This window comes from Cydia pomonella, chromosome 21, assembly GCF_033807575.1.
Source record: "Cydia pomonella isolate Wapato2018A chromosome 21, ilCydPomo1, whole genome shotgun sequence".
Taxonomy (NCBI): domain Eukaryota; kingdom Metazoa; phylum Arthropoda; class Insecta; order Lepidoptera; family Tortricidae; genus Cydia; species Cydia pomonella.
Window position 1 is genome coordinate 13620653 of NC_084723.1, and position 14102 is coordinate 13634754.

General features: G+C 36.1%; 1 protein-coding gene across 1 annotated transcript; it reads right to left on the reverse strand.

The window, feature by feature from the left end:
• Positions 1-36: 36 nt before the first annotated feature.
• Positions 37-13970, reverse strand: LOC133529516 (titin homolog). The gene is made up of 17 exons (XM_061867240.1): positions 11538-13970; positions 10661-10893; positions 10178-10457; positions 9832-9945; positions 9122-9299; positions 8663-8792; positions 8238-8427; positions 7443-7611; positions 6644-6717; positions 6034-6558; positions 5736-5920; positions 4980-5136; positions 4764-4877; positions 3967-4692; positions 3503-3802; positions 2243-2436; positions 37-1633 (listed from the first exon to the last, which is right to left on the reverse strand). The coding sequence occupies exons 1-17, from the start codon at positions 13726-13728 to the stop codon at positions 917-919; spliced, it is 6477 nt and encodes a 2158-aa protein (XP_061723224.1). The 5' UTR covers positions 13729-13970; the 3' UTR covers positions 37-916.
• Between the last annotated feature and the right edge of the window lie 132 nt (positions 13971-14102).

Consider the following 14102-nt stretch of genomic DNA (forward strand, 5'->3'; position numbering starts at 1 on the left):
CTTGTAGGAAATAATCAGACAAATAAAAATCTTGAATACGGACTAAATATAATTTATTTAAACATTGAACTAAAAGTACCAACAAACGTATGACAAAAATAAGTAACTTCAAGTAACTACATTTAATTACTACACTTTGACGTAAAAATAAAGAAAAAAACTAAGGAACTTTTTAAATTAACAGAAAGTTAACCCCTTGAATAAATTCTATAGGGAGCGTGCATGAACTGTAGGAGGCAGCACAGGAGCCGTCAGATTTTTGGCGCGAGGCGTAACTGTGATGTTTATTGTTCCGATGTAGCCCACAAGATGGCAGAACCTACTATGCACAAGAAAACACGTGACGTAAATGTACATGTTTATGGTTCCGATTGAGGCCACAAGATGGCAGACCCTCCAACGCGCACGGTTCCTATAGCGAGCGTGCATGAACTGTAGGAGGCAGCACAGGAGCCGTCAGATTTGTGGCGTAGGCGAAGTGTAAATGAGACTTTTATGGTTCGGATGTACCCCACAAGATGGCAGAACCTACTATGCACAAGAAAACTTACGAGAACGAGATGGCAGCACTTGCTTTGGCGTGAAGTGTACGTGTTTATTCCAATTTTGGCCACAAGATGGCAAACCCTCCAACGCGCACGGTCCCTATGACGTGCCTACACTGTCAAAGTAATTTTCATGACGATATTGACGTCTGCGAGGCATTTTTGGAAATTACAAGTAGGGTTAAATTAACTAGAGAAAAAGTGCAAGTGTAAAAATATTGTCGCTAGTGATATAATACTGCACTGAGTGAAATATTCAGTTTTCTTGAAGTAAGTAACTTTAGTCAAAGACAAAGAAAGTTAACACAAGAGCATTGGCTATTATTATTATATGGTACTATTCAGTTTTTATTTTACTTTTGGCAATTCTATTACTTCTCTAAAGCCTTATCAATTCCCAAAGCGATCTTCATTTCCAAAGTCATCGTCTCGTCGACTCTCTTAAACTCATCCTCAATAACAGTTTGGTCCATACAGTCTTCAAATAGTTCATCTTCCCCTGACAAATAACTTGTTACATCCGTTTCTCTACCATCCTGACTAATATCATCCTGATTTGCATTTTGGTTATCCTGATCCGTATGATCAATAGACCTCACATCATCGACACCAACTTTACAAGTGTTTTCAATTTTATAATCTCCTTTAGCTTGTTTATGTTCGTCATTGGCGTTATAATTTATAGCGCCATCAACATCAATAGCGTCACTTGCTTCAATATTACTGGTGCCTGCTACTTGAGTATCTTCTTTACCATTAGTATTTTTTTCATCATGACGACTGGCATTAAGTTCATCATCATTAAAAGACTTATATTCCACGTTAGAATCATTGAACTCCGCAATGCCAGAGTCATCACATTCTCTAATAGCATGTAGAGCCACGTTCATGGCAATATTTCCGTCAGTGATGGTCTCTTCAAGATCTAAAGAGGTGTCACTTGGTAAAAGTGTGTTATCATTATCGTCGTCATCGTTTTCGTCATCGGAGGGGGTGGCTTGGATGTAGGAGGGGACGAAGTTGCCAGCCCGCCAGGCTTGCTCAGCTACGTCTATATGAGCAGTTAGGATTTGAGATATTACAGGGAGCTGGAAACAGAATAAGTTACAGTAATATCATGTATTCTAATATAAGTAATTCTAAGCAGACGTGAAACTCTTGGCAATGAAATGTTTTAAAAACTAAGGATAAAAACAATAATATATGAAGCCACCCAATTATCCGCAATAATGATAATGAATAAAAGTAATAGCATGCACCCAGTAGAAGTGGAACGCCCATTAACCCTTTTCCAGGCATAGTACGATTTATCGACCAAATACGCGACATTAGAATTTCAACTTTAGCGTTCCGATTTAAGGTTCAAATTAGATTACACTTTCAGGAAATGTTACTTCTCTTGAAATTAATCATCAAAGCTGGATTCATTTAAATATATTTGGATTTTTTGGGAAAACCTTGTAGATTAGTGCGGCCTGTAAAAGGGTTAAATGTTGACTGAACGCAATATCAAGTCTTGCAAGTAATGGCAACCGTAAGCAAATGGCAAGCGATAATATGTTATGTGAGCCAAAACTTAGAAAAGAAAATGCATAAAATCGTACGAAAAGCGGATCTTAGGCTTCACCCAACAGCTGAGTTAAACAATAAGAGATAGATTACAAAAAATGTAAATCAGTATAAGAAAAATTACTCACCGCATGATCCGGCATCTCTTCCGTCATATGTTCCAACAGGACATTGGCCTGATTATCAATCTTGCCCGCATGGCAAGTCAGCGCGTCGTATTGGCGGTACATCTCTTGTTCTTCGTAGTGCAGCGTCCTGTCTAGGATCTCTGTCGCTACTGATTGCTCGATTCGAGCGTTTTCGGATACGTCGGAGTTTATACCTAGTAATTTAAACCAATTATGTTTTAATTCCATAAATCCATCTACTATGTCGATAAGGAAAGAGCTTTTGGCCGAATCAACTTCAATATCGGCACTTTTTAACAACACATTTTTAACTTTTAACAGAGAGTAAAGCACTTGTTTAGTCGTATAACATAAAATGACATAAAAGGAATATATTATTTATAACCGGAACTTTCTTTTAAATTTTAAAGTCGTCGAAGACCAATCAGTTAGCACCGTGATGGATTAATAGTTTTAATCAATTTACAGTAAATAAATAAATATAGGGTCTTTCTTACACAAATTCACAAGTGCCACGGTAAACCAAGAAGGCTTGTGTTGTGGATACTCGGACAACGATTTAAATAATATACAAATACTTAACCCTTAAATGCAATTTTTTTTTTGGTAGAATAAAATGTTTTTGTTTAGTTCATTGGATGTATGATCTAGAAAAAATAAATTAAAAAATCCAGCTTTTATATTTGCTTGTTTATATACAAAAATATACATAGTTGCTAAATGGCAACAGTATGCGCTTAGTTAAAATTTTATTATTTCATGTGCATAACAATTAACAAGATAGTTACGCTTTTATCTAAATATATTGGTTCACAGCATATGGGAAAAGTATGACAAAACCGAAAGAAAAACCGTTTTTTCACTGCAGTAATAACACTTATCCTAACGTAAACTCAAAAATAAATTTACCGCTCCGCTAACTTTAGCAAAAACTATGTTGCCGCAAACACAAATATCAAAATTTAAAAAAAGGGCGCAGATTTTAGTGTTGCCAGTTATTATTTCCCAAGGCTACTTACTACTTGACGTTTGGTATAAAGGTGCTTTCAAGAATGTAAGCTTTTTTTTTTAATCTGTGAGCTGTCTAATGCTTTGTAGACATTTGGCAACACTATGCATTTAAGGGTTAAATATATAGAAAATATCCATGACTCAAGACAAATGCCCTTACCGGGTTTCGAACCCAGGACAATCGGCTTCAAAGGCAGGGTCACTACCCACTAGGCCAGACTGGAATTCTTTTTATTTTATAATACAAACCTTGAGAAGGAAACCGGTCATCGTCATAAGAGTTAATGGTGTCAATGATTGATTTTTTGGCTTCGCCACGCTCCACAAACATCATGCTGTCATATGAAGTAGAGGCAGTTGGTACAGGTTCTTCATCTGGAGCCTCATCTAATTCAAATGTATTTCTAGTTGTATGCATGTCAGGAATTACACGATTAGATGTTTCTTCATTATCACCGTGTGTTGCAGAAGTAGAATCTACTTTAGATTCACCTTTAGATGACTTGATGTCATGTTCATGAGGAATATCATCGGTAACAGGGGTATCAACTGTGGAAATAAAAAAATACTGACGTTTAACTCTTAATAGTGACCGACATACTACGTCTAAGCATTAAGCTCGTTTTATTAACTTTCGGAAGATTACAAACATGAAAACTACAAAATCAAGGTTTTTGTTTTTAAGTTTTACTATTTTATTACTAATATTCTACCTTGTGATTTTAAGATATCCGTCCGCTCTTGGTCAATTGGCACAACTACATCTAATGAATTGTTGTCCCCTGAATCAGTCACAACTTCATGTACTGTAGTTGTTTCTTCTTGTGTCTCAGATTCAGATTCTGCTCTCAGATGAACCTCAGAATTACTGACTTTATCTGTCTTGACATCTTTCTCAACGCTCTTTATTTTTTCATTGATAATCTTCAGTGCCTTTGTTTGGAGGGAGTTCCCTTCTTTTATTGACAATTGTGACTTCCTCACGGGCTTTGTAATGTTTCGACCTATATTTTCTGGCCGTATTCTGGTAGGTTTCTCCTTTGTTATTTTTGCTTTTTCAGGCTCCTTTTTAACTGGTTCAATTTTCTTCAATGGTTCTTTTTTAATTACTTTCTTAGCGTCAGTAGGTTTACTGACATTTACAGCTGCAATAGACTGTCGTCTAGAGATATTCGCTTTAGTATTTTTGTCTTTTTCAACAACGCAAATAGATTTGCGTGAACTCTTCTCATCATTTTTGCTTTTATCTTCTCTAGGTGTGATATTAATCCTTCCTCTAATTGGTCGATCAATGTTACTCTTTCCAGTTGCATTTGCCGTTTTGGCTCTAGCTGTCTTAGTTTCTTTTGGCTTAGTAACTTCCGGTTTATCTTCGTCTTCAGTAGTAACGCTGTCTTTGTCACTCGGAATGTGTATCGAATCAGTGTCACAAGATGATGCTATAATAAATTGATATAAAGTTATAAATTTATTTTTCCATAAAAAAAATGAATAAACAATCTATACATACGTTCAGTATCGATCTTTTCCTCTCCGATCTCGCATTCGATTTCGAGGGGGCGCTGATCCATGTATTGGACTCGAATGGCTCCGGGAATGTAAGTAAGTTTTATCTTCGACTCGTCTGCGAACCAGATCAATGTTTTTTTACCAAAATAATCGAAATAAACTACCCTCGTTTCTCGCCTCCCCTTGTATCTGACGCAAGTTTTTTTTTAATTCTCACCAGGTTTTTCTCCACCAGTAAGTTGGCTCAGAGCGACTCTGTCATACGCATTGTCATATCTGTATGTCGTATACTCGGCCTTCTTGATTACTTTGTGAGCTGGAATCAGATCCTCTGACTTGTAGAAATCGTCCATGGGATTCTTGAGATACAATTTCTATTGAATAAAAAATATATTGAAGATAAGTGGGTAAATAAAAATCTTTGCCATTCAATTTAAAGAACAAAAAGTAGTTTTCGAAAAACAAATAAATTGAAATACAATACCAATGTGAAGTTGCGGAAAGTATCAAAAAATTGGAAATCTTCTCGGAAAACAAGAATACCTTCCATGTATATAATTTATTAACTTCCCCACCAAGTTTTTAAATTATATACAATTTTATGTAAATTTAATAATATGTACATTATACAAAATTTAACTGTGTACTTTTATTGGATCATAGTTTCCAAATTCAAAAGCAAAACAATTGCGTCTCTTAGAGCGTTCTGTGTTAAAAAATTGTTTGTTTTGTGATTTAAGGTAAGCAATAAAGGTTTTTATTGTGTAAACTTTTTAATAATGCCAAAGATTCGTCTATCGTGTAAGATGTAGAAAGTCTAAGACAATTGTATGCTTCTAATTTGTTGAATAAACCAGATGACTCTACGGTGCCGTACATTTTGGTTGTCAAAATTTGACGTCTTACAGTCCAGTTACCAAAAAACATCAACTCTATTACAATAAATAACTCATTGATAATGCTATATTGTTACCATTGGATCTACAGCCGGTTCACCCCGTGCTATTCTCGCTTCTCGTTCCGCCATATCTCGGTCAAGCTCGGCAAATATCTCCAGGTCTTCGGCACTGGGCTTCAAATCCTCATCATCGTCTTCAGGGTTATTGGAGTTTACACTTTGCATGTAGTTCATGAGGGAAACACCTTCACCTGCAGCAGCTACATTACGAAAAAGGTATAACTTATGTTTAACGTTTATTGTTCGATCAGCAAATACCTTCTACTTTCATGATTATTTTAAACAAATCTTGGTCACAGATAGAATAACTCACCACTTTGTCTTCTGTCCTCAAAACTTTGACCCGGATTTTTACTTGTTGCTCGTGTATCCTTAGTAATCTCTTCTTGTTTATTTTCTTCCTGTTTTTGATTATCGTCACCCTTTCCATTAGTTTTAGCTTCAGATATTTTGTCATCTGATTTATTTTCATCGTTATTTTTAACGGTGTCACTTTCTGTCACTTCATGTTTTATCTCAGATTTGTCATTGGACTTGATTTCTGTTATCAAAATCTTTTTAAATGGTTTCTTATTAGCGCTACCATCATCCGTTGTTTCTGTTTTAGATTCACCAGTCGGAACTTTTTCTTTTGCAATTTTTTTATCATGATCTATCACTAAATTATCTTCTTCTACAATACCAGATAATCTTGTGCATTCTCCAGATTTTTCTGTATCTTCTTTAACAACCGTTTCTTGGGATTCGATTATTTCAATTAAGGGTTTCTTCTCAGCCTTAATATCTTTTATTTTATCTTCGTCCTTAACTTCTTCTATTTTAACTTCATTGTTGGTTGCTGAAATATTTATAAAATAAAATTTAACTGTACGCAAATAAACACTTTAAGATGTGAGATAAAAGTAATACAACTGCAGTTATACCTGGTTTTTGAGGCTTTTTGGACTGCTGCCCGAAAAGCAAGTTGTTAATACTTTTGAAGTCATTTACAAAACTCCTGCAATAAAAAAGTATAAAATATATGTAAGAACTAGTTAAATTGATAAGTATTGAAGCAATGATATATTCGGCATCAACGCTCCATAGGTTCGCTTGACTTTTGTCTTTAGAAAATAAATACAAACCTGATGACTCATATTCGACGAAACGTGTAGTGGATGCTTTATTTGATTGTTGTAACTATGAATCAAATTACTGTATTACTTACTTATATATTAGAACTAAAGGAAGGACACTAAGCACAACGAATTTCGTACATGGACCTGCCTGTTTCTATCTCTATCGCACACGCGTAAATATATTGCTATGATGCCCGCGGTCAATGCCACTGTGTGACCAGGACAACAATATTAAGGATGACTCACGCCGTGCCCGGGCCGAGGCGTCCGACACGTCATTTTCTATGACGGCTGATCGGTGATCACGACCACGTGCACCAGCACCAGCTTTCCATGGAAAACAAAGCGCTGGAAGCTCCCGCCCGGCCCCGGCTCGGTCTAGCGTGAATCATCCTTAACTATGCGCGTGTTTAATATCCTGTCTTTAGAAACTTGCACCTTTATAAGGCCTCTTGTTCATCACACAGGTTATTATTATATTTTGCCGTAATAATCCGCGGATTTTAAACCGCGTCTAAACACGATCTCCAAAATTGTATGGGCTAATGTACACGACAACGGTTTTAGCACAGCGCAGCTACACCGCCGTGTGCGCAGTACTCACCCAGCCTCCTGGTTCTGCATCTGCATCTTCAAGTCTCCCCTGTACCCATACCAGTAGTCATCGAGATGCTGCTCTGATACCGGCTGTTTAGGGGGCTCGTCCTTTATTTCCTGGATGTATCGGGTCCCTCGCATGAAGGGGGACCATTGGATGTCGGTGGTCACTGCACCTATACCATGGAATTATCAGTTTTGAATACAGCCGTAAAAGTACGGGAGCGAACTGGTCAAAATGGTCGAGCACAGCTCATTTTTTACCTTTTGAACGCTAAGAACACCTAAAGTCGTCGTTACTAGTCGTGCCCACAGCACCAAGACCTATTAGGCGGGAGCTGTCAAAGTAACGTTCACACTTACGAGTAAGATTTACATTAGCTCCCTTGCGCCCGGGATCTTGGCGTTTAAGTGATGTTTATGCTTATGACATAAAGCGTTCAAAGGGGTAACAGTCTCTTTAGAGCAGCAAGTAAGAAAAAACGTTTAAGTTTTCTCAAACTCAAAATAAAATTTTCCAACATTATTTTTTAATAAACGTCTTTTACTGTTTACAACAGTTGGAAAAGGCGAAACAATATTGTACACTAACACATGTACCTAATCTTCAACCTTTTTCTGCAAATAGATTATTGCTTGTTTTTTTGTTTGTTGGTAAGCCATTTTTGCACCAAACCGTGATGCCGTTGTAAGTAAACTAGTCCGTTGGACTGTTGGTACAATCAGTCCTTATTATTTTTCTGTCCTCATTTCTTTTTCTACAATCAGGTCCTCTTGTCTACAATCTAACATCATTAATTACCATCATCCTTTTTGCCTTCATCCCCGCTATCCTCACTATCTTCACTCGTAGAATCATCAGCTTCTGATCCAGAAAGCATGTCGGCTGCTACTCCTTTGGCTTTTACTTCAATTGGATCAGATTTCTCTTCTTTAGGTGAAGGTTCCAGTTCTAGCACTTTCAGTTTTGTCTCGTCAGCGGATTCTTCTTCCTGGTAATTAGATTTAAATGTATGTTAAAAAATCGAACCGTCAATATTACTTATAAGTAAAAGATGCATTCGATGTTTTAATAAGTAGGCACCACTACAGATGTGCAAGTCGAAGAAAGATTTTAAAGAATTCAATTTTTTCGGAAAAATTCACAAAAAATTAAGGAAATATGCCGTGAGCACTTTGCCAACTACACAATTAGAACATAGTCTAAAGAATAATAATAAAAATTACTTTGGGGGGTAGTCCCAACTTTTCTCTCTCCTCTCTTTCTTTCTTGTCCCGTTCTGCTCTCTTCTCATCGCGCATTCGTATAAGATAACGCACGCTTTGCATTGTCTTCTCGTGGTCTTTTGCTATCCAGCTGTAAGAAAACTAAATAAATATTTTTAAACTTCGGAGTGGAGAGTGGAGGTACAGAAGGCCTTAGTCCAAGGTCCGAGTGCGCGTCATCGTGAATGACATGAACTATAGAGGTAACTATAGTCTGGTCAATGGTTTATGACAATAAACTTGAAAAATGTAGGAGTCAATGATGTAGGGGTGAATTTCGCTCTTTAGTGACAAGTATGGTGGAACGGACTATTTATACTAAATATTATATTTAACCAATGAATCCCTCCAGAATTTACAGTTTCGGTCAAAGGTCAACTTCGACTACTTCGGCAGTTGTAGATATAAACTGAATTATACCGTTTCCTCTCAGCAACTTCCTCGTCAACCCCTCCGCGCTGCCAAGCCTCAGCACATGCTCGATCGCGAGGGAACACAGGTCTGTTGTCCAGATTCAACAGCTCCTTCAAGCGTAGAGTTAACGTCTTGCGGTAGGCAGGAATTGCACGGATTACTGGATTGCCGGTTAACACCAACACTGGAAACGGTAGGATACTTTGGAAGTTAGAGTGAAATAATAGCTTACAGTTTAGGATGTTCAAGCAATTCATCGGGAATTAATCGTACTTAGTTAGAAACTCTTGGATTAGTGAAAAGGTAACAGAGGAAAATGTAAATATGTGGATAGACTGAAGAGCACATTACAACTGGTTAGTTATTACCTACATAACAGCCCCGGACCACATGACAAGAAAGGTACTGGAGATGAGTGAAAAGTCTAGGGGATGCGGCAGACCCAAGACAACATGGATAGGGCTTGTCCAAAAGAACCTCAAAGAAGCGCAACTTATACCCCAGACGACCCAGGACAGATACGCCTGGCGACGCCATATAAGGAGAGCTGACCCAAAGTAAATGGGATAAAGCAAGGAAGAAGTAGAAGTTATTACATATCAACTTCTTTGCATACATCAAAATTAGGTACGCATTTCTCTGACAGGCACGCCGTAACTGAAGTTACGACTGGTTGAAAAGCTAAAGAAAGCGAAAATATTAAGTTGCATAACAACCTTTTAGAATTTTCATAGCTTCGAGTACATCCACGATAAGAGGGTCCTCAATGCGATTGTAAGACAGATCCAGAACTGATAGATTATTGCAAAACTTAAGCTGCTCCAAGTCACCTAGAACATAGAATCAAAATAAAATTCAATTGATCATAAAATAAACTTACTTCTACCTATTCTTATATTATGGTTCCTACCTGTTGTTGGGAAGAAAAGTTGTTAATCTAAAAATGTTACCTAAGATAGTCAGTTTCTAAAGCAGCTTCATTGCTAAAAAAGTACGTTGGTACGAAAACAGTTAAACTTGCATGTGAGAAAAGTACTCGTGAATATTATTGTGGGTACTTACTGACGGAAGACAGCATGTTATGAGCAATACTCAACGTATGCAGATCCGGTACTGCATCTAAATTCTCAATCTTCGGCACAAAGTTGTGGTCCAAATTTAAAGTATCCAACTTCGGGCAGCCCGTTAGATTTTCTATCTTCTTTATAATGTTGTAGTGGAGATACAAGCATTTGAGTTCGGCGAGTGTGTCAAGGCCTTCTATGCGTTGGATTCCATTGTTTTCTAGGAAAATGCATTTCAGACCGGTATATTCTTCCAGGTTTTCGATCTTGGAGAAACCCTGCAAAAAACAACATTTAGTCGCACAATCTAGACTCCAAATATTCGGAAAAGAGCTTTGTTTAGGACATTCCTGATTCCGAAAATAGACTTTGAAATTAATGAAAATGAGAATTCCTGTTGCAGAATTTAAAGATGTTTAGTTTTTGTCTCATTATTGGGACTACTTCATAGCACCTATAAGTTTATTACGTTAAATCTTACCTTGAAATGCAAGTACAATATATCATTCAAGTAAGGAGTAGTATACAATTTGTGCTCCTTGCAATGCTTCTTAATAAATTCCTTCGTCATCTGTGGTCCTCTATTCATCTCCTCGATCTCCTTATCTCTTTTTTCCTTGATCAGTCTCTTCCGTTCTTTCTCCTTTTCTTCATCTTGTTCTTTCTTTTTCTCTGCTGCAAGCTTAGCCCTTTCTGCTCGAATATCTTCAGCGACTGGAATATAGCAGAAAACAACTTTGTCATTAGAAAAAGGCGCGAAATTCAAATGATCTATGGGATGATAACTCTTTTTCCACTTTATATTACTAACGGAAATGCTTGACAGACTATATATTTAAATTCAACTAATTGGAAAGTGTAGATCGGTCTCTGAAGTATAAGATCAAATACCATTTAGCAACAACTTCTACTTGTTCCTCGTGTCGTGTGTGCATAGCGTACGAGTACAAAGCGAAACCCATAACTACTTACAGTCCGTCTAAGCTAACCTTTCACCGATTTAAATAGTGTCAATATAAACGTCATATTTTCATATAATTATGAAATTAAACAACGCCTGACTCTACTAGTACATAGTAGCCATTTAGGTTTTAATTTATATTGGACATTTCATACCGTTAGTATTGACAATCATATTAGTTTGAGCACTAAGTTGATCAACAAAAATATTCCGACGAATTGAGAACCTCCTCCTTTTTTGAAGTCGGTTAATTAATGTCTGTTACCGTACATAAAGACACGAGCGTTAGGAAATATAATAGAATGCTGTCAAAACTTTTCAGCAAGATAGACAATGGGTTACCTAGAGTATTTTAATTAATTTTATGACTATAAATAATATTTTGTTAAAGACTTACATTTAACATCGCCGATGCTCGATTCGTCAGCAATTTCTGGTTCAACTTCTATTACATGTTTTCCAGCATAGTCACCTTGTGCTTTCATATCGACATCATTCGTATAATCTTGATCCTTTTTGCCATCCCTTCTAAGTAAACTATTAGCAAGTCGTAGAACTTCCTTATTATCTTTCATTTTATCTTTTATGTCGTATAGAAGGTTGTCAATCCTCTTATTTCGCTCCATATCCTTTTGTTTTAAATCAGCTAGTTTTTTAGCTAAATCACCTTTTGGTTCAAGATCGGTATCCCATAACTCTTTGCGTCGTTTTTCAGACCCTTCTTTTACATCTTTGTTGTCTCCTTTTATAGCAGCATTAGTTTCCTTATCTTCATTCTCATCTTTTACCTTTTGATCTTCTTTCTTTTCTTTAGCTTCTTGAAGTTCTTTACTTAACTCTTGCAATGTCTGCGTTGGATGTAAAATGCTATTTGACTTTTTCATAACTTCATCAATTTCTTTAATAAAATCTTTACATTCTTTACTTCTCATGTCATATCGTTCCTTACTTTTGTTAATTCTATCCTCATGACTTTTTATTTCAGAGTTCAATTTCCCTATGGCGCTAAATATTGAACCGATATCAGCATCTGTAACCGAGCTTTTTACCTCATCCTTAGTGTCACCTTCGTCTTCGTCTGATTCATTAGTTAAATCAATTACTTCAGTTATTGTTGTAGTTTCTGGGAGCTGTTTTGGTTTAATTACGCCTTCGGCTTTTAGTTTATGATACGCAATTGTTGATTTTTTAGATTTTTCTAGCGCTTCGTTTACATCATTGAGTAATTCATTCATACTATTGAGCTTATTTGTAATATCTTCACGGATTAACGTACTAAGATTTTCAGCGCCTTCAACGATGTTTCGAGCTAGATGTTTCATTTCGTTGTATTCCATTTCGTTGTTGTTTATATTTTCGTCATTACTTATTTGTAATATACCTTCTAGAGCATTTTGTAGAGTTTGCTCCATTCTTTCATCAAAACGTTGTGGATTAGAAACCGTATTTTCTTCATTTTTATTGTTATTCTCATTTTTTATTATTACTTCAGCTTCAATTTCATCGTTGCTTTTAACTTTTTCTTGATCAAATTCTTTCGACATAGGACTTTTGTCTAACAATGTATCAATACTTTTGCAAGCACTTTCTGTATCTTTTAGTCTTGTTTCAAAGGTTTTAGGCATGTCCTTTGCATTGTCAGTAAAGTTAGAAATATTTCCTAGATCAGTTTTTATGCGTTCTGAAGTTTTGATTGTGGCTCTCTCAACTACAGCATTTAAATCTGGCGATAGTGGGTTGGAAATGTTCAAAGCTTCATTAATAGCAAAATTTTCCTGAACCTCTTGTATAGTTGTACGTTTGAACTCTCCTTTAACAACTAGACTCGATGATTCTTTCAAAATTGGATCTGACAAATCAAGAGTCTTTCTATCGTTCGGCTTAACATTAGGATCGTCATAATAATCTGCCATTTTGCTGAGCATGTCTTTAGTTTCCTGGAACCTAGTTTCATAAGACTTGTCGGTAAATTGACTCACCATATTCTCGATGGCTTCAAATTCTTTATCTTCTGTATTATCTTCTACTTTTTCCTTTTTAGTAGACATTTTTTCATCTTTATTCTTGTCTAATTTAGTCTTGTAGTCTGTTACCGACTGACATAAAGCTTGCATATTTTGATATTTTATCTTATTTATTTTTTCTCTATCACCTTTGGCTCCTTCTAATTCTGCAGTCATATCGGTATAACTTGCTATATGTATATCTTCTAAAGGTATGGACATACCTTTATTTTTGTCAGCTTTTGTCACTATTTGTATTTGGCGCGCCTTTTCAGCAATAATCGGGTTGTCATTTATGATCATACGAGCTTGTTCACTTGTCAGTGGCTTCGTGTGATCTTCGACATTGGTAAAAGGCTGCCCAGTCATCACTTCATATTCAGACCTTATTATTCCTGGGTATGATGCAGCTATATACGGCCTATCTTTAAAATCCTTCAAGCTAGTTAGTTCGTTTTCGATGGCTTTTTCAATAACATCCTTGGGCAACTTAGCGTTTTTAAAGAATATACGTAACTCTTCTTTCTTTTTTTCTATATAATCTGCTTCACTCACCGAATTGTCTGAATTTCCGGGTTCTTCCATTTTAACTTACCGTTTTTTGAAATATTTGTATTATTTACTAGTTCACCTTGACACTAATACATCAGACGTAGACAAACATTTTCTGCTTATGTATTTCCATGGTTACCTATTTGAATCTTTTGTTTGATCGAAATTTGAAATTCTCTGGAAAGGACAGGTTGCTAAGGAAGTAATTAAGATTGGTTGCAAGAACATTTTAACTTATACTCTGTGAAACGAAATGAACGAAGAGTAGGAATTGATGATTAGTATAGTTTTAATTATTAGTTTATAAATACATGACTTATTTATTAACGTAATTGAAATTATAATATTTTAAAATATATAATTGAATAAATAGTTGTACCATATTGAATTCTTGTCATTCCATACAT

Coding starts and splice junctions, on each gene's coding strand:
- LOC133529516 (XM_061867240.1), bottom strand. CDS start 13,728: ATGGAAGAACCCGGAAATTCAGACAATTCGGTGAGTGAAGCAGATTAT. Junction 10,894..11,537: donor GAGCATCGGCGATGTTAAAT/GTAAGTCTTTAA, acceptor GCTATATTCCAG/TCGCTGAAGATATTCGAGCA. Junction 8,428..8,662: donor AGTTGGGACTACCCCCCAAA/GTAATTTTTATT, acceptor TCTAATTACCAG/GAAGAAGAATCCGCTGACGA.